The sequence below is a fragment of the Malania oleifera genome, chromosome 4 (assembly GCF_029873635.1).
Source record: "Malania oleifera isolate guangnan ecotype guangnan chromosome 4, ASM2987363v1, whole genome shotgun sequence".
In the NCBI taxonomy this organism is placed as follows: Eukaryota; Viridiplantae; Streptophyta; class Magnoliopsida; order Santalales; family Ximeniaceae; genus Malania; species Malania oleifera.
The window spans coordinates 123,478,861-123,497,392 of NC_080420.1; the positions used below are offsets into that span (position 1 = coordinate 123,478,861).

General features: G+C 34.9%; 1 protein-coding gene across 1 annotated transcript in view; it reads right to left on the reverse strand.

Moving 5' to 3' along the window:
- LOC131154401 (pleiotropic drug resistance protein 3-like) overlaps positions 1 to 18,008 on the reverse strand; it is a 30,252-nt gene extending 12,244 nt beyond the window's left edge. Inside the window, exons 1-21 of the mRNA XM_058107134.1 lie at positions 17,504 to 18,008; positions 15,974 to 16,097; positions 15,495 to 15,580; positions 14,367 to 14,451; positions 13,530 to 13,689; positions 13,358 to 13,434; positions 9,751 to 9,804; positions 9,549 to 9,639; positions 9,093 to 9,394; positions 8,723 to 9,004; positions 8,238 to 8,551; positions 7,794 to 7,954; positions 7,604 to 7,707; positions 6,214 to 6,367; positions 5,990 to 6,127; positions 5,781 to 5,854; positions 5,339 to 5,671; positions 4,952 to 5,242; positions 1,622 to 1,705; positions 1,358 to 1,491; positions 104 to 331 (exon numbers count right to left, since the gene is read on the reverse strand). Of these exons, the coding sequence (XP_057963117.1) occupies positions 104 to 331; positions 1,358 to 1,491; positions 1,622 to 1,705; positions 4,952 to 5,242; positions 5,339 to 5,671; positions 5,781 to 5,854; positions 5,990 to 6,127; positions 6,214 to 6,367; positions 7,604 to 7,707; positions 7,794 to 7,954; positions 8,238 to 8,551; positions 8,723 to 9,004; positions 9,093 to 9,394; positions 9,549 to 9,639; positions 9,751 to 9,804; positions 13,358 to 13,434; positions 13,530 to 13,689; positions 14,367 to 14,451; positions 15,495 to 15,580; positions 15,974 to 16,097; positions 17,504 to 17,538 (3,311 nt within the window). The 5' untranslated portion in view covers positions 17,539 to 18,008. The remainder of the gene's footprint in view (positions 1 to 103; positions 332 to 1,357; positions 1,492 to 1,621; positions 1,706 to 4,951; positions 5,243 to 5,338; positions 5,672 to 5,780; positions 5,855 to 5,989; positions 6,128 to 6,213; positions 6,368 to 7,603; positions 7,708 to 7,793; positions 7,955 to 8,237; positions 8,552 to 8,722; positions 9,005 to 9,092; positions 9,395 to 9,548; positions 9,640 to 9,750; positions 9,805 to 13,357; positions 13,435 to 13,529; positions 13,690 to 14,366; positions 14,452 to 15,494; positions 15,581 to 15,973; positions 16,098 to 17,503) is intronic.
- Positions 18,009 to 18,532: the final 524 nt, after the last annotated feature.

Consider the following 18,532-nt stretch of genomic DNA (forward strand, 5'->3'; position numbering starts at 1 on the left):
AGGAGATCACTCAAATAATATCTCACTAGTACTTCAGTGACAGGAAACTCAACTATCCTGATATCATGCAATCTAACAATGTAACTTGTGTAAAAAGACTTACATTTTTTCCCCTCGCTTCCAAAACAATATCCCAAGAATCAAAGTTGAGACAATTGTAAGGATAAAACGTGTCAAGTTGTATGAAGGGCTTCTCCAATAAGACAAATGTTGTTTCCACAGGCAAGATTTGAATTGTTCCCAACCATTTTGAGAAAAGCGAGTTGGAAAATGTAACTCTCTTGAACCTGGAGGTGGAGTACTCAGCTGCTTCACGAGCATTTTGGTCTCCCTACGAACAGATAATACAAGCAAAGGTTATCTGTAAAAGATGCTATGATTGTGCATCACAAAGCATTCTATCAAAGGCAATAACGGAAAAAACTTTACTAAAAAATGAAAGCAGCCCACTACCATCATTCATGGGATCATCAGTAAAATGGAACACCAATCCCAAACACGAATTAGCAGCATACCAGGATATTATTATATTCCCCCATATTCAAATCTCAGACTACAATTTAAGAAATACTAGTCAGTTCAAAAGAAACCATGCTACAACTAGAGTTTGAGCTACATGGGGGCCTTACATCAATTACTGTTTATTTTGCTGCAACATGCATTAACTGATAGGATGAAAACTGCACCTTTAATTGATACCTGTCAGACTGATTTAGTGATTTACAGTATATTAACTTGCAATCTAAACCTTGCTGTAATGACAGTACAAAAGTGAACGATCGTGTAACCACAAATCAAACTGCAGAAATGATGAGGTTCTATTGCAGTAATCTCCGATAGATAAATGCAGTTTTCAGAAAGCAACAAACCCTTCTTATGCAAACATTACTTTTTTAATCAGTAAAAGAGAGAAATTTCACTACACTTCTAACCCCTCTTCTGTTGATACAATAAACAGAAGATATCCTTTTCACGCAGGTTTCCTTACTTGAGATTATGCACTTAAATTCTAAGTTCCTAACAATACCATCAATTACCTAAATTAAAATTCAAATGTCCTGCTTATCAAATAAATGGACCGTGTGAGTGTGGCTCCTAGTTGACAAGCAACTAGAAGAATGGCCTATATGATAAGCAACCTATGTGATATTTATGATCACCAAATTTGTATTTCCATATAGGTCCACTAACAATGAGGATGACCCAGACCATGTAGAAGGAAAACGTATTTTAGCCCCTTTCCAATGCTTGTCTTGAAGGGTGAAAGTAACACGATCCATAGTTGAGATTATATTGCAGTTATACTTCATAAGGCAATAACAATTGTTCAGTTTCACACATAAGTAGTTGAACTCACTCGCATAGAGCAGAACTTTTATAAATTTGAGCAAAATCAACACCAAGTTCAGCTTCTGCAGATGCAGAAGTGACTTCCAACATCCACGTTGCTGGATTGTAGTTATTTCTTATCTTTGGAACCCCAGGGATACCCTATCAGAAGGAACAAAGGTCATATGTTCATTACATTTATCAATATATTGGATGCAAATTACAAGTAGTATATATATTAAAGAATGAAAAGGCCAAAATCTAGATGGTTAATACGATGCTTTAAACTAACCTCAAAATATTCAATGAGCCTACTTGAGTGTTGACCTAAAGGTCCAGAGTATATTATTCGTCCACGATTTTTCAAGAGAATCAGCTGTAGTGAAAATGAAAAGATATTAGATCTCAACTCCATGCCATCCGCCAAAGAACTAGGTGGATATTTTAAATTTTTAATAAATGCACAATCTATTAAAAACAGGGTGCAACATCTCTGATAAGTTGTAAGTGACTAAAAGTCCACTATATTACTTACCTTCATAGCTCCAAGAAGGGCATCATTCTGGAAGTTCACAATGGTAATGGTAAGCCAACTTAAATATATGAAATTTCATATAGATTGATTAACAATAAACAATCCCGCCACTTAATAGTACAGAAGTTCATTTACTACTCTATCTCGCAAAATGTCGTGCAAAGAGATGCTTTTGGGAGAATTTAATTAGTCATAACAATTCCAAACTACACTTCATTGTTCAATGAAAAAATGAAACTTACATCCATATGACCAACTTCACACTAGTTAACCTTTTGTCTCAGACTGGAAGGGTAGAATGGTGCCCAAACAGTCACAAAAGTGAGGTAACTAACCAATTCAAATAGAGCTATAAAATCTTAATTTTTCCCATTTATAATGATCTTGTCACTTCAACTCACCAAACAAACTTGAGGCTATGAAATCTCAATTTTCTATTTGTATTGAAAGAGGAAATGGGAAGTAACTTGATGAGCTGAGTGGCAACAGACATGAAGGGGGCTCAGTTCACCAATTTGGATTCCCTTTAATATTGTTACTCTTTATGAGGAAACACAGCACAGAACAACAAGCTGTCTCCAACAACTCCCAAAGAAAATGACCTTTTAGATACTAGTAGAAGCCTAACCAAAGACATTATACTATTTTTTGATAGCAAGAGAAGATGAATTTATTAGAAAAAGAAAAATGTACAAAAAGGAGAACAAGAAATCCTCTAAAAAGGAAGAAAGAAAAAGGAGAAAAAACTAAAACATATACAATAAAACAAAAATCAAGCAATCAAACTAACAAAGGATAGCAATCCCGTTAGATATCCGAAAACCTCACTCCTTTAAAACAACCAGCAGAAGCACACCAAAGCAAGGCCAGATAATAAATCTTCTCCCGCAATGAAGATTCCTTCAGCTTTTTTTCTCAAAAATATATGAACCTTTCTTTCAATCCATAAACCACACGAAACTGCAAAAACCACACACATCCACAAAGCATGACCATCCTTCCTTTTACCAAAAACCAGCAAAAGGAGCAGCAAACAAATCCTCTGCCAACTTCAAACAAACCCAATATTCTCCCAAAAGACTAAAAAGCTTATTCCATATATTCTAAACAAAAGAGCATCGCAAAAACAATAAGCCACTGTTTCAGAACTATAAAGGAAAAGAAAACACATATCAGGAGAAAGTGCCTTTGAAGGTCTCCTACTCTGTGACACTCTTGGTGTTAACTCTATTAAGAACAACCAACCAGATAAAAGCCTTGATCTTTGAGTGAACTTTGGCCTTCCAAATAATTCTATGGAATGGAAAGGAAATATTAGCATTAATCAAGTAGTCATAAACAGATTTGCAAGAATAAAACCCCCAAAAAGTTTAAAGATCAAGAATGCCTATCCACCCAAAGGATGGACAAGAAGTCCCCAATAACATCAACAAGGAAGACAACTCCTCTACCTCTCTATCATTAATATTTAAGAGTTCCATGGAGGTGGAAGTCCCAAGAAAATGAATAACCTTCAAAAATCAAAAAGAAGGAAATAACCTCATTATCACCTGAACTCAAAAGATAAAGACAAGGAAAAGAATATAATGAAGCAGTATTTACCACCCAGAAGTCTTCCCAAAAATGAATAAAAGAAACATTACCCAAGACAAACCTAGTATGAGGAACAGAGAAGGTAGCCCTGAGAAATACACCTCTACAAGCTTTATGAAGAACATCTAATTCCTAAATCAGCATCCCGACCATTCACATGCATACCAAATTTACTTTTAATGAATCTATGCCAAAAAGAGGACTCCTCTAAGGGAAACCGCCATAATCATTTAGCCAAAATAGCAATGTTCTTAGAAACCATCTTACCAAACCCAACCCCCCCCCCCCCCTTCTCCAACCTATACCTACAAATAGTCAACATGATCTCTCTTATCCCCAACCCCAGACCTGAAGAAATCTCGCATGATCTTCTCAATTTTACTTGCTATCCCCACCAGAATCCTAAAAACAGACAAATAATAAAAGGGATACTAGCAAGACAAGCCTGAATAAGAGTAATGCAATCCCCTCAAAACATCAACAACCAAAACAAAAAAAAGGGAGATAATCTTGATACTCAAAACCATGATTTAGGTTCTCCATTCACAATAACTGAGAAAAAAGCATTTGACAAACAACCCCCCATCCAAGTCCTCCATCTCTAGAGAACATTTTTTTAGCCAATGCGTTATCCAAAAATTCCAACTAACCCTATCATAAGTTTTTCTCAAAACCCAATTTGAAAAGAATGCCCTTCTCCTTCTTCCTACAAACCTCCTCTACAACCTCATTAGCAACTAAAATAGCATCAACAATCTGCCTAACCCCCCCCCCCCCAAACAAATGCACCACTTTGAACCTTAGAAATGATATTATACACATTTAATGTAGCAATGATATTATACACACTAGTCATTAAACTAATAGGCCTAAAATCAGCAGTCTTAATAGATCTATTCCTCTTAGGCACCAAGGTGATGAAATTGGACTTAATGCTCTTACTCAAAATCCCATTATTAAATACTTTAACAATCCACCCTAACCACATCCAACACTCTTGGGAAAAAAAAACAAGTCAACCCATCTGAAACCAAAGCTTTATCCCTTTCCATCCCAAACACAGTTGTCTTAACTTCCTCCTCCTCAAAAGGCTTTTCCAAGCAACTCATATGATCCATTCCAATTTAAACCCCCAATCATAGGCCTATATAAATTCTCCTTCGAATAAATATTGGAAAAGAAATTTGCAATCTCATTTGCAATCAAACGAGAATAAAAAAATAACATCATCTCCAAAATCCAATTCCCTAATCATCTTTTTCTTCATCTTCACATTAATCAACCTATGGCCTGCTAGTAAACAATTATTATGTCTATAGCATGGCCCATTAGTAAACAATTATCAGTGAACCAGACCTACAATATTGAGTACAGGGAATTTTCAGAAGCAAATCAAACTACTTCCATTTTTGGCTTATCAAAATTCATTCCAGTCTCAAAATTAATTCTATTTTCATATTATACTTCACAGTAGGTGATAAATTGTTCCATTACCTCATCAAATGCTTCAAATATCTCAATACTTGGTTGGTGAATCGTACAAACAATTGTTCTTCCTGTACCAACCACATTCTTCACTGCTCTCATTACAATTGCAGCAGCTCTAGCATCCAAACCAGATGTGGGTTCATCCATGAAGATAATAGAGGGGTTAGCTACAAGCTCCACAGCAATAGTGAGCCGCTTACGTTGCTCATTTGAGAGACCACTAACACCAGGTATGCCTACTATGTTATCTTTGATTCCATCAAGCTCAATAGTCTCAAGGACATCATTTACAAATTCCTGCAAGGGGCATGCCAAAGCATGATTAATACATAATTATCTCAACGATAAATTCAAAACTGAACAAAAAAAAAAATGACATCTATATAACCATACGGATTTAGTTTTTGAATCAACTTCAGGAGACAAACGCAGCCAAGCAGAATAAATAACAGATTCTACTACAGTGATTTGTGGGGAGTGTATGTCAGCTTGCTCACAGTAGCCTGAAATCCTAGCAAATGTTTCTTGAACCTTAGTGTACCCTCCAATTTTAACTGTCCCTTCAACAGTACCACTAGTTTTTCTTCCTGCAAGAACATCCAGAAGAGTTGTTTTCCCAGCACCACTGACACCCATCAGTGCTGTCAAAACACCAGGCCTCAATACACCCGTAATATCACAAAGAAGTTGTAGTTTCCTCTGACTGTAACCCTGTTTTTTCATTCCCTGAAACCAAAAGGACAATATCAGAACTTACCATTATCTTTTCATAAAAATGACAACTTATATGCTACAGCCAACCGGAATATACAAGAAAGATGAATTATATGATTACCAAAGTGTTGTCAACATAGTATTGCATGTCTTGAAATGTCATTGGTAGCGGTTGGAAAGGTAAAAATTTCCTGTCTGTCAAGAGAGGCAAAGCACCCTTAAGAATATTTATAAGTATATTTTAAACAGACTGAGTATGATATCAATGAGAGGAGATGTGGAGGGGCTACAGTCTAAGGAAATGTAAGAAAAGAAATACATAAATCACACCTTTATTGGGTTCTGAAAGAATTGTAGGAGGAGAATTTCTGGACTCATCATTGATGCGTGAACCATGGCTAGAATATTCAGTTCTCTGTATTTGTGCAAGCTTTTCACTTGATATAACGGCACAAGACCTACCAGGAGCTGGAGGCAAGATAAAATGTGGTGACCAATTTGAAATAACTGTACTATTTATTAAGTTCAGATCATTATAAGAATAATGAACTTACACTTTAAGAAAGTCAGGGCCAAGGTAAAACCAATGTTGAAAATGATAATAAACCCTAGTAAGGCACCAATTGAGATCCAAAACAGTTGTCCGTCGAAGTTAACTCCATGGCTCTCAAGTGTTTTTGTTCCAATGTTTATATTTGCAGGCAGCATCTGCAAATGGGGTTGAAAAGCACAAAACAACTGCACAGCTTGACCATCTATTTCGTTTTTATATGTTGTAGCCATAAAGGTCAAAATGATAAGCGGTGCTCAGATATTCCATACTTGTATACACAACAACAACAAAGCCTTAAGTCCTACTAGGTGGGGTCCGCTACAGGGATCCTTTTCTGCCGATTTACACGACCTTGTGCAACATTCTATTACAAATCAAGGGTTGTTAAACCTTACTATCTCATTCCAAGTTATTTTATGTCTACCCCTACCCCTAATACTGCCACAAACAGTAACTGGCCCTCCCCTCCTCATTGGTGCATATACCATACTTGTATATAATCCATTATTCCATATTTCATTATTTTCCAACTGAAGTATCTACAGCTACACCTCAACAATATTCTTTAATCTACAGGCTCAAATCATCTTGTTCATCGGACTGAGCTAATGAATAAAGAATCAGAACATGCAGAGAAGCAAACCGTGAACAGATATTATGTACTTGTATACAATCCATTATTTCCAATTAGCATATCTACTACTACACCTCAACAGCTAATCTTCAATCTACAGATTCTTCCATTAATCATCTTAATGGGTTTGAGCTAATGAACAAAGGATCAGAACATGTAGAGAAGTAAACCATGAGCCATGACACAAGTAATGAAGTAAGAATACTGGCATTCTAGAAAGAAATATAGGAACTGAAACATCGACTAAAAATTACTAATCTGAAATAAGGAAAGAAATAGTCATGAATTATCTTCTGGAAGTGAAATGATAATTAATGGAAACATTAGCAGGTTGTTGGCAGGTGTGAGCAAATATGCCTAAATAAAAACAGAAATCAAATCAAGTTTCAAGACCCTAAAAAACAAAACAGTATACCCATAACTTTTATCATGATACGATGTAATGCAAATGGATTCATGTAATATAATAGTAAAAACTAGGACGAGCAAAGTTACTGTTCACAGTGACGGTAATAATGATGATCATAGTAATTATTACAAAGAGAGATGCAAATCATTAGTTAGAAAGGATTATTGTAATTATTCTATTCAGTATACTTCCCACATTAGTCTATTTCAAGGTTTCATCATCCATTCAAATTGTTCATGCAACTACATGAGCCTTAAAATTATGGCACTCACAAAGTTATGTTCTACCACAAAGCTATTTACATTCACACATTACAAAAACCAACAAATCATGCAGTCTAATACTCACCTTTTGCCAACGTGGAGCAAGAAACTCATTTACAGATAGGGCTATTTCTCCATACGTCATTGGAGAAACCCAAAATCCCCATCTCAACCACACTGGCATAGAGGCTGCAACATAAGAACGAAGCCCTAAGTTCATCTTTCAAGATAATTATCCAAAAATCTAATTGGATAGGGTAGATAGTCAGCCTTACACAGTGGGATGACAAAGCCAGAAAATGAAAAAGCCGCTAACAACAACATGCTACCAGCCATTGAAGAAGCATCTTTGTTTCGCAAGATTGAGGCCAGAAAACGGAACATGGATAATGATGACAAGCGAACAACAAAAAGTAGAATGAACTGGCGGAAGAATCTGATAAGACACAATAATCAATAAAGCTTAAGAGTCATGAAAAGAACAAAGTGAATTTATTGTGCATCCAACATAGTAAAATATAGGGTTATCTGGCATACGAGTGCCCAATGCTGCTGAGATGCTTATATATTATTTAACAGTTTTGATTGTTCCCATGAATAGGCCATCCAGATGTGTATAAAAACAAATAATAATTCATTCCAACCAGAGATGACTAAAGATTTTTTTTTTTTCCCAAAGGAACCCCATGATTAATGCAAGTTTAGGGTATAGGTCTTACCTTCCAACCTCTGGACTGTAACCAATGACATAATAAGTAAGAGATGTCCAAATCAAAGATTCCAACAATGTAAGGGGAACCCTTTGAATAGTGGCTGGAATTGCATAAGCCCAAGCTGGGTAAAAGTAGAAGTCTCTTTGTTTATAAAAAATAGGAAGCCTTGCAGCAGTCAAGGACAATTCTGGAAGTCCGTCAAGGAAATGTACCATGAGTGCATAAAACAGGGCACCCATGTAGTAATTTGCATGAACAACATCAATATCCATTTGAGTCCGCAGAAATACAGTCATCTGGATAAGCGCAAGGATGACAAGCTGCAAAGAAAAGGGATAAAACAAGACTAAAATTTTAAGGGCTTCTGATATAGTAGTGTTAACAAGTTAAAGAGCAAAATAGAAGTCAGTTGTGCTAGAGATTAAAATAAAAGGGATAAAAAGGAAGGTGGGGGGGGGGAAGGCGAAAGAAAAAAAGGTATTGGCCACAACCTGAGCTACTTTAAATATATAGACAAAAGCATTCCTTCTCATTAGAAGAAATTCCCTTGACAAACAAGTGCTAAGGAGTTTCCACTTTGAAAGCGAATACATGCTGAAGGAAAGAGAATTCTTAGGGATTTGGGAATTAACAAAAGGCTCCAAGAGTTCTTCATCCAGCTTCTCCCCTAAAGGAAATGCCTTGAACTTTGAAGAGAACCAATCAATAAAAACATAGCTGTAAGGTTGTTCTGTGTGAACCCAGTACTGTGCTTGATCTTTTCTAGAGATCACCTGAAAAGTAATTAAAAAAGGTTGAGTGCTTCAACCTTGCAGAAACAAGGACATAAATGCAATTGATTTAAAGTAGTGATGCACTTACCTCCTGGAGGAAGTCAGCGATGCCTTTTCTTGCAGGACATTTAAATCCACAATCCTCAAAAAACTCTAGAACATGATCACGTGGTCCATGATACACAATCTTCCCTTCAGCCATCAAAATAATGTCATCAAAAAGATCGAAGGTTTCTGGTGCTGGCTGAAGAAGAGAAACTAGTATGGTTGCATCTACGATATGCACCAACTGCCGCAGATAAGCTACAATCTGAAAAGTAGTGGAACTGTCCAAGCCATTTGATATTTCATCCATAAACAAAGCTCTTGTGGGACCTACAATCATCTCCCCTGCACAATTTGAAACAAAAAGAAGTTCTCTTAAGAACAATTCAGTATATGTTTCCCTTACTCTAAATCTTCCCTTATGACAACTGCTTCTGAAAACTATGATGCATGTGAGATTAATAATTTGCTAAAGCTGTCAACCTTCCATCCACAATACCTGTAGTCAATCTTCTTTTTTGACCTCCAGAGATACCTCTTCTCATGGCATCTCCTACCAATGTCTCAGCACATATATCAAGTCCAAGGATCTGAGAATACAGCGAAGTGATGGACAAATCAATTGAAAAAGGCATTTAAAAATACATGAATTAAAAATTTACAACTAAGAAGAATGATTTTGCTGTTACAAAGAGAATTACTTTTAAAATGTAGTCTGTTCGTAGTGATCTTTTCAGCCCTTCAATGGAAATTGCCTGACAAGACAAATCATAGTTGTCAACATTATGATACATATGTACACTTCACAGAAAAATAGCAGCTATCATTCCATGGTCATTTACATTGACTCAAGCACTACCTCTCATGCTATGTCAGAATGACTTTAACATGCATTGAATGGACAATGTAGCATGGCCCACACACACACATAAAAGCTGCTAAAGCACATCATACAAAGGAAACAGAATTCATATTTGACCAGAATAATATATCAGATAGAACATCGAATAGACCTCCCAATGTCTTCTCCTGGTGGAAGGATTAACAACATTTCATATGCTTCCATAGAATCTAAATGATTCAGTCAAGGTTGAAGCTATGAAATTTATATTTGATAGCATATTTGATAATTTCTTACAAAACAGAAGGTAGATATCCCCTATAATTCCAAATTAAACCCTTCTGTTCAAATCATTTCTGAGATCAATGAAGCCACACAATCCTAGCTGAAAAACTACCTAATTTTGTTTAAAGGATTTGAATTTCACCTTTGCACAAATCAGATAATTTTCACCCATAAAAACTAGATGAGTTCCTCATCACCTAGATCATCAAAGATTCAAAATTGATGAACCATGGGCTCTTAAAAGAAAAATGCCATTGAAATCAATTTTGCAGATTTCTTTTTTCTCCTTTCCTTGTATTAAATAAAAAGTGGGTAAAGGCTCTCGAGTTTGTTTATAGGAAAATGCCCGAATGAGGAAGTCTTCTTTCTTTGTTGCTTTCCCTAGGCGGCTTTTTCTTTTTTTTTGTCTATTTGTTTATTGCAAAATGCACCTTCTTTTTTCTTTCTTCTTTGACGGCTGTAAGCAGAGTTTGTTTCTTGGAATTTGCACTTTAGCAGCAATCTTAATGATTGTGAGGCTGTTAAGCTCTTCTTCACTTAGGATCAATTTGATATCATTTTTGTTCTCTTTTTTTTTTTTGCTTTTGTTGCCGCACAGCAAAGAAGCAGATTATGGCAAACACATTTTTATGTCCCTAGTTTTCTATGTATGTTGTCGATTTTCAATTGTTTTTGAAAAACTGAAAATCAAATTTAATGACTTTCAATTGTTTTGGAAACCTATTGCTACAGAAATATCCACAGGTCCTAGGGTCTGAACCTGGCTTTGATACATCTTGAAGTGTTTGGTGAATTGAAGACCTAACCTCAATGATAGGCCTCTTCCTCTATTTATAATATATGTCAAGCACATTCCAATGACCAAAATACCCTTACAAATTTACACCTACTAACATAACTGTAGCTCATATCAATCATGCTAAATGACCAAAATAACTATTAACAAACTTTGCAGATTAAGTCATTCATTTTATACATAATTTTTAATTAAAATTAAAATAAAATGACCAAGTGAATTTAAAATATAATTGAAGTAAAAATATCCATAAATTTTCCAAACAACTTGAACACGTCATGGACAGTAAAATTATTCTTGTATAATTAAAAACTGAATTTTGAAATATAATAACTAAGAAAATATATCAGTTTTATTATCAAACTTATAATCTATATTCTTTTTATTTTTATTATTTTAATCGTATTTTTAATTGTTATTTGATTCAAGGGCAAAAACAAGGATTTGTTCAAATTAAGTTCTGATTTGTTTTATTTTTTAGAAATATTAACCAATCAGGCTGGTTTTTGGTTTTAGTTTTTGTTTCTGTTTTTTTAGTATTCTTTTGGTTTTTGTGTACATAATTTAAGTACTGATACCAAATGACCCCTTTCCTGGATTGTTTCTTGCCTTCAACAAGAAGGGATTCCAGGGTTTGGATTTTGGATGGTTCTGGAGTCTTTTCTTGCAAATCGTTTCTCTCTCAGCTGACTCATTCTCCTCTATTTCTTTTCCCCTTGCAGATCAAATTTGGAGAGCGAAGGTTCCCACTAAATTCAATGCTCTCACTTGGTTGACAATCCTTGACAGAGTCAACACCAAAAATATGTTGTACATTAGGCAGCCTCACAAGGCCATATCTCCAAATGTTTGGATGATGTGTTTTGGTGGTGATGAAATTCATTGTCAACTCATTTTCATTGCTCTAATGCTTATTGCTGGTGGAGCAAGATGTTTGACTTCCTTCGATAGAACTGGAATTTTTTTATGAAAATAAACTTCTTAAGACCTCAAAATACTAAATAGTAGGTTTTGCAAACAAATTATAGAAATAGGACATTCTCCATCTTAAGAATGCATATGGCCACCTACCCCCAATGCAGGCCCACAACCACAAAGATCTGGCCACCTACTTTTTTTTTTTATTGGCGTGATGTATATACATCTCCTCCATCCCCCATGCCAACATGCCACTCAATGGAACAGAGCATGCATGTACAGAATCATGTACAGCCAAGTCATTAAGAAACTAATACTATTTTTTTTCCAAAAAAAGAAAGACTTATTTCATTTCAAGATCCCAAGGAGAATTTGAGACCTGATGCAGAATTATTATATGATATCTAACTTTGGAAGGTAGGACAGTGAGAAATCTAGAAACAAGTTGTCTTCTTTGTAATTATTTTAAAATCTAGAAATAAAAAAAATTATTTTTTTTTTTGATAACCCGGGGACTCCAGCCACCATTGCGCCACTTTGGACACTATAGTGCAGCACCAAACCTGGGGGGGTGAAAGCCGCCCGCCCATTGACACACCCCTGTTAATTCACCAGGGTAAACTCTCAAGGGGGAATCGAACCCGTGATCTTGGGGTCAAAAAAATGAAATATTATTTTGCACAATTAAAAAAACTTTTTTTCCATTTAATTTGAAGGTTGAAAATTTTAAAAATAAGCTAAATTTTTTACAATATTTTGGAAAACTAAAAAATGGAAACCGAAAAATTTTTCCACAACTAAACATACCCTAAGAATCTTAAACGTTTCTATATTTGGCCAATCAAGTAGACAACACAATCACCAACAACAACAACAAGCCTTAAGCCCCACTAGGTGCGGTCGGCTACATGAATCATTTTCCACCAATTTATGTGATCATGGACAATTTTTTTCGACAAATTAAGAGCTATTAAATCCTTACTCACTATCTCATTCCAAGTTATTTTAGGTCTCCCCCTACTCCTACTACCCCTCACAATAACTAACTCTTCCTCACTAACGCACTATGTGACCTACGTTGCAAGTGCCCAAACCATCTAAGTCGCCCCTCCCTTATCTTATTTTCTACAAGAGCTATGCCTAACTTACTACAAATATGTTCATTTTTTAATTTATCTTTCAATGTTATACCATTCATCCATCTAAGCATTCTCATCTCGACAACTTTCACTTTTTGGATATGTTGTTACTTAGTTGCCCAACATTCTGATCCATATAATATAGCAGGTCTTATAGTCATCCTATAAAAACAAGGCAGAATTCCAGCCATTTTTCTCAGAAAAATGAGGCTACATAAAGATACTAAAACTTGGTTTCCCAGGTTCCCATATCAGATTCTATCACCAGTAAAACCCACTATTAACTCCAGATAAGAGAAGGAATGATAAATAAGAAATGCTAAATATACCTTCATGTAAGCATCCAAGTCTGGATCTGGAATAATTCCTGACTGTTTCTCCCTTCGGCTTACCTCATTCATTATTTCTTTGCAGACAGAAAGCAGAAAAAGGGGAAAAAAACTTATATTATTCATCAAGATTGTTCCACAATGTAACTACTATTCATGTGCACTGACCCACCTGCTAGGCTTCCAACACCCTGAAAACAGGCTGAAAAATCAAGCGTCTCCCTCACAGTCATCTCTGGAATATGCAGATCATATTCACTTATATAAGCAGAAGTCTTTTGCGGAACAAACTCTTCCAACTTATGCCCATTGTATGAAATTTCCCCTGTAACCTATGGAAGACAAACAAATGGCAGGAAAAACTGAAAAAAAAAAAAAAGCAATACTCGAAATTCATTATATTGAATAATATCCATTTCACTAAGATGCCTACCATCAAAATTAACTAAAGCATATGTGTGCATTTCAGTGACCAGCAGATGCATTTTTTATATGTCAGCTTTGGAAGAAAATCTGGTTGATACAATTCAGTATTTGAGCATGCAAGAGTAAAAAATGGTACCCAGTTCCATTCTAAACAATGCATAAGGTAAATGATATTATTTTCCATTGGCTCATTCCCAAACCCACTATACTGGCGAGGATTCATCTTTGAGTACCATTTATATCAATCAATTCCGACAAATGTAACATTTGTCCACTATGGGTCAACAGGCTTCACAGTTTTGTCCCCAAAAGGTGCCTGCCTCTGAGCATTCAGTTGAAGCCACTCCACCCCCCGCCCCCAAAAAAAAAAAAGTAAGCTTTAATGATCCAAAAGGACGTTCATCTAATCATTTTTTCTTCCATGCATGTTTGAAGAAGAAAAAGTAGAACCAATTGATTGTTCAGAAAAAATTTCTTTGCAACTGATTGTAGTTTTGTACATCAATTCCTATTTATGTCTCAGATTACCCATACAGGAATTATGAAGAACATCAAGTACAAAGACTGTGCCAAAAAGGCAAACCTTCAAAGAATGGTTAAGATTCCCCGAAAGTGCCAACAAAAGGGATGTCTTCCCACAACTCGGGGGGCCAAGCAGTAGAGTCATCCTGCAACAAAGCTTTGCCAAATTCATGAGTGCTTTTAAACCTTTTTCTCTCCAAAATTTTGATCCCAAAAATAAAGGATCTTTTGCTGCTATTAGGACTTAATAAATACTGCAGAGTAATAGAGAACTATAGAGTTTACACCTACAAGTGTAAAAGAGCATATGAGTAGTCAGAAGAATATAATTGGTTTTTCAAAGTAAAACTCCTAAATGAGATATGCAATTCCAATAGATAAAGTATTATTTATACTGGTAAAATTTTAAAACTACACTCCAGAAATATCTAATTTTTATTTAAAATTGCAAATACACAGAGTCATATTCCACTCGTACAAGGGACCTGAAATGCAGGTTCTTCAATGATCCTTAAAATGGTGAAAAATCATTCAAATGGATACATTTTTAGAAATTTGGTAAGCGAAGTATGCGCACATTTGCATGTGTGCATACATAGAAAAACAAAAACGGCATAAATGGTTTGGTTAATAGAATATAAGAGAAAAAATTTAATTTTTCTCTCCCAGGAAGTTTCAAATATCTAGAGGGTTTTAATCAATGAGGATATACCAAATTTAAAAATTTATGTCGAAACAACAATGCGGCCATCCATGCTTCATGGTATTAGACTATGTGGCAGTCAAGAAGCAATGGATAAATATTTAAAAGAGGACTTTCTGATGGGTATGTGCCAACACATGAAAGGATATAACAAGAAAAAAGAAATGCGTGTGGTTAGAGGTGAAATCAACGACAAGAGCCAACTAACATATTATGGTCTTATGGAATGTAAGACCAATCACTGTGCATAAGGGAGAAATGAATTAGTTCAAATACGATGCGCTATGAAGGAAACATAAAGATAAAAAAGAATGTGGATTGAGCTATAAGAAAACTTGAAAATCCATGATTCAGCAGAAAAGGTCAAAAGGAAATTGAATTGCAAGTATTATGAATGCGGTGGATGCCACTGATCTGGAAAAGTTAGAATACTGCTTTATTGAGTTTATTGAGTTGATTCACCAAAATAAAGCTTCCATTACCAACCTTCCGGGCTTTATAACACCACTAACATCCTTAATGATGCTTATCTTGGATTTGCGTGATTTTGAACCTAGAATCTGGGCAAAGTCCTATTAAACAAAAGGCAGCAATCAGCTTTTAACATCATAAAAACAAATCAGCTTTTAACATCATAAAGACAAGTACCAAAAACTCAACATATGATAACTCTGGACTACAGAATTAAAAGCTCTTGGAAGTTCCAAGAAACAGCCTAATAATAAAACATGAAAAGTGCATCATCTACAGCAGAATTTGCATACTAAAGGCTACATAAACCAGATGATACAACAATCATGGGTGATATCAGCAATATGAACACAACGTCATCACGTACAGGTACTCTCAGATTAAACTGTATTTTATATTTTCTAATACAATTCAAACCTAATGTTTTGTAATAGTCCTCTCACTCATTTAATGATTAATAAAAAAGACTACTTTCCTGGAAAGTAAATACTTACAGAAAGAGTGCTTCGAACAGAATTCCATAGAGTTGGGACTGGCCTGCCAGGAACTACCTCACAGTCTCCCTCCACATGCAGATTTTTATATCGCACTTCCACCGTGGGCAATTTTACACCAACTCTGTAGAACTCAAGTCAAGTTTTAATGCAAATCTTTACATGCATTGGTAAACTACTGGAGCAAAAAAATGTGTCATTTAAGATTAAGTAGAAAAAAAACCATGAAAATCAGCACGTTGAATATTGCAAAATTAAAGAGCAGCATTAAAATTCATAAATTTTGGTTTGGTTACTAGCTTAAACTGTCAAGACTTCCAAAAAGATAGAAGTTCTAATTTGACTTTGATACTTGTTTCAATTTTAAAAATGATAGATTTTATTGTAAAATGCAAAAAATGTTGATAGAAATTGACAAAGGTTGATCAAGACAAGAATTGCAACATGCAAAGCAAACTAAAGTGTTCTTTTTCCATTGCCATCAATTAATATAAACAACAACAACCAAAGTTCAAGTCCCGTTGGGTGGCTTAAACACATCAATTAATATAAATATGATTCATAAATAACTAAACATTGACAAGATTTAAATGCAACCCATCAAACATAAATGTTTTATTAAAATGTTGTTGTGAGCCCATAGCTCAATATTGCATAAAATTTTAATGTTAAATAACCTAAATGTATAATTCATAGTATCACTCGCTACCACATTCAGCACTTTGTTTTTTTTATGACCCAGAACTCCTACTTAGGCAAGCCCTTCAGACCCACCCAGGCGGCACCAAACGAGGAAAGTCCTCTAGGAGGACCAAAGTGATCCTCCCATCAAAGCTCTCCTAGCAAATGAAAACAAACCAAATAGTGAATACTACATGTTAGGTTCAACATATAATTTGATAGGATCCACAGTTTAGTGTATTTTCATTGAATGAAAGGACTTAACTGTGGAAAACATAACCACTCAGCACATTGATATGCATCCTAGTAATTCACCAACCAAACCACAAGTAGAGAATCAAACTTAAGACCTTGAAGTCACAGAAGCCCAACTCCGCCTTTACTATTAGAGCAAACCTTACTGGGCTTCAGATCTCCAAGAATATTATCAAATATACTAAACAAATAATATTTGTAGGAAGATTAAACCGCAATAAGTTCTTACACTCATGCTACTACTCTTTATGAATGAAATTACAAATATCAAAATCGTTGCTTAAAAAGTAGTTTCAGCTACTGTTTTCGGAACTATTGGTTGAGCAGAGTTTTTAATTAAAAGAGAAAATATCTGTATGCACGATTGCACGTATAGGTCTAACAAAATAATAAAATGATATTTCAACACGGATAATTTCATTTAAGAAATAAAAAAGTTTCGAAAAATCTTAAAATCCAAATAGGACAAGTGTTAAAAAAATTTCTAGAAATTTCTTCAACTGAATCATTTTCTTTAACCAAATCACTACACAGTTGTTGAGTTTTCAAGTTGAAAAAGAAAACTCCATAAAATTTTCAAGAAAACATACAGACCTTGGTCTTCCCTCGGTTCTGCTAATACAAGACATGTCTCTCTCAATTTCACCAAAATTCCACTGTCTCCTCTTTCTTCTTCATCTTCCTCCCTGTCTCCTCCCGTTTTTTTTTTTTTTTTTTTTTTTTAGGGGTATTTCCCAGTAGCGAAAGGACTTTGTTGAAATGAAGACACGGAGACGGGAATATGAACAATAGAAGAACCTCCATGGAAAGATTAGGAGAACTGCAATGTCTAACTGGGGAAAATTAAGAAGATTACGAGATCATCAACCTGCGGAATGAGCTTTTAGATTACGCTGCATCTGGGAGCATGCAGTTCAAAAAAATTATACTAAATTTTCTCATAATTCACAAAATTTCAAGTCCGGGTTCGAAGTATATGCTCGCAAAAGAACAGTACGAGGAAAAACCGAGGAGGGGGAGAAAAGGGATTTCACGGATAAATTGAGTTGCAGTTGTTTGAATTCCGAAGAAAAGGAAGAAGAGACGAAAGCGTAGACCCGAGAGCGAGGGAGGGGAGCAAAAGCTTACGAAGTAGTAAAGTCGTTTTCCTTAAAGACGATTTCAACGGGTGAGGTTGAACAGCACTTCTGAACTTGTGTTGCAGGACCGCGTTTTTTTATAATTAAAAAAACATTAAAAAAGGAAAAAGAAAAATGTAAACAAATTTATATTTTCATGTTTGGTTTTCAAGAAAAATTAAAAAGAAATAAAAAAATAACAAATCAATGAATAAAAATTTAATTTTAAACGTATTTAACATTTAATTTTTAATTATATTAAAAAAAATTTCATTTTTAATTATATTACTCAACAAGAAATTCTCATTACAAATTCTATAAGAAGACTATTTAAAGGATATACAAAGTCGTTTTTATTCTTAAAAAATGAAATTTTACAAAATTCAAGATCAGGCATTTTTATCTCCTAAATATTATCTTATATATCAAGAATTAATTATTCAATGACCAAAAATTCAAATTTAGATTAGGAGGCAATTTTAATGATATTCAAAATTGGATTGGC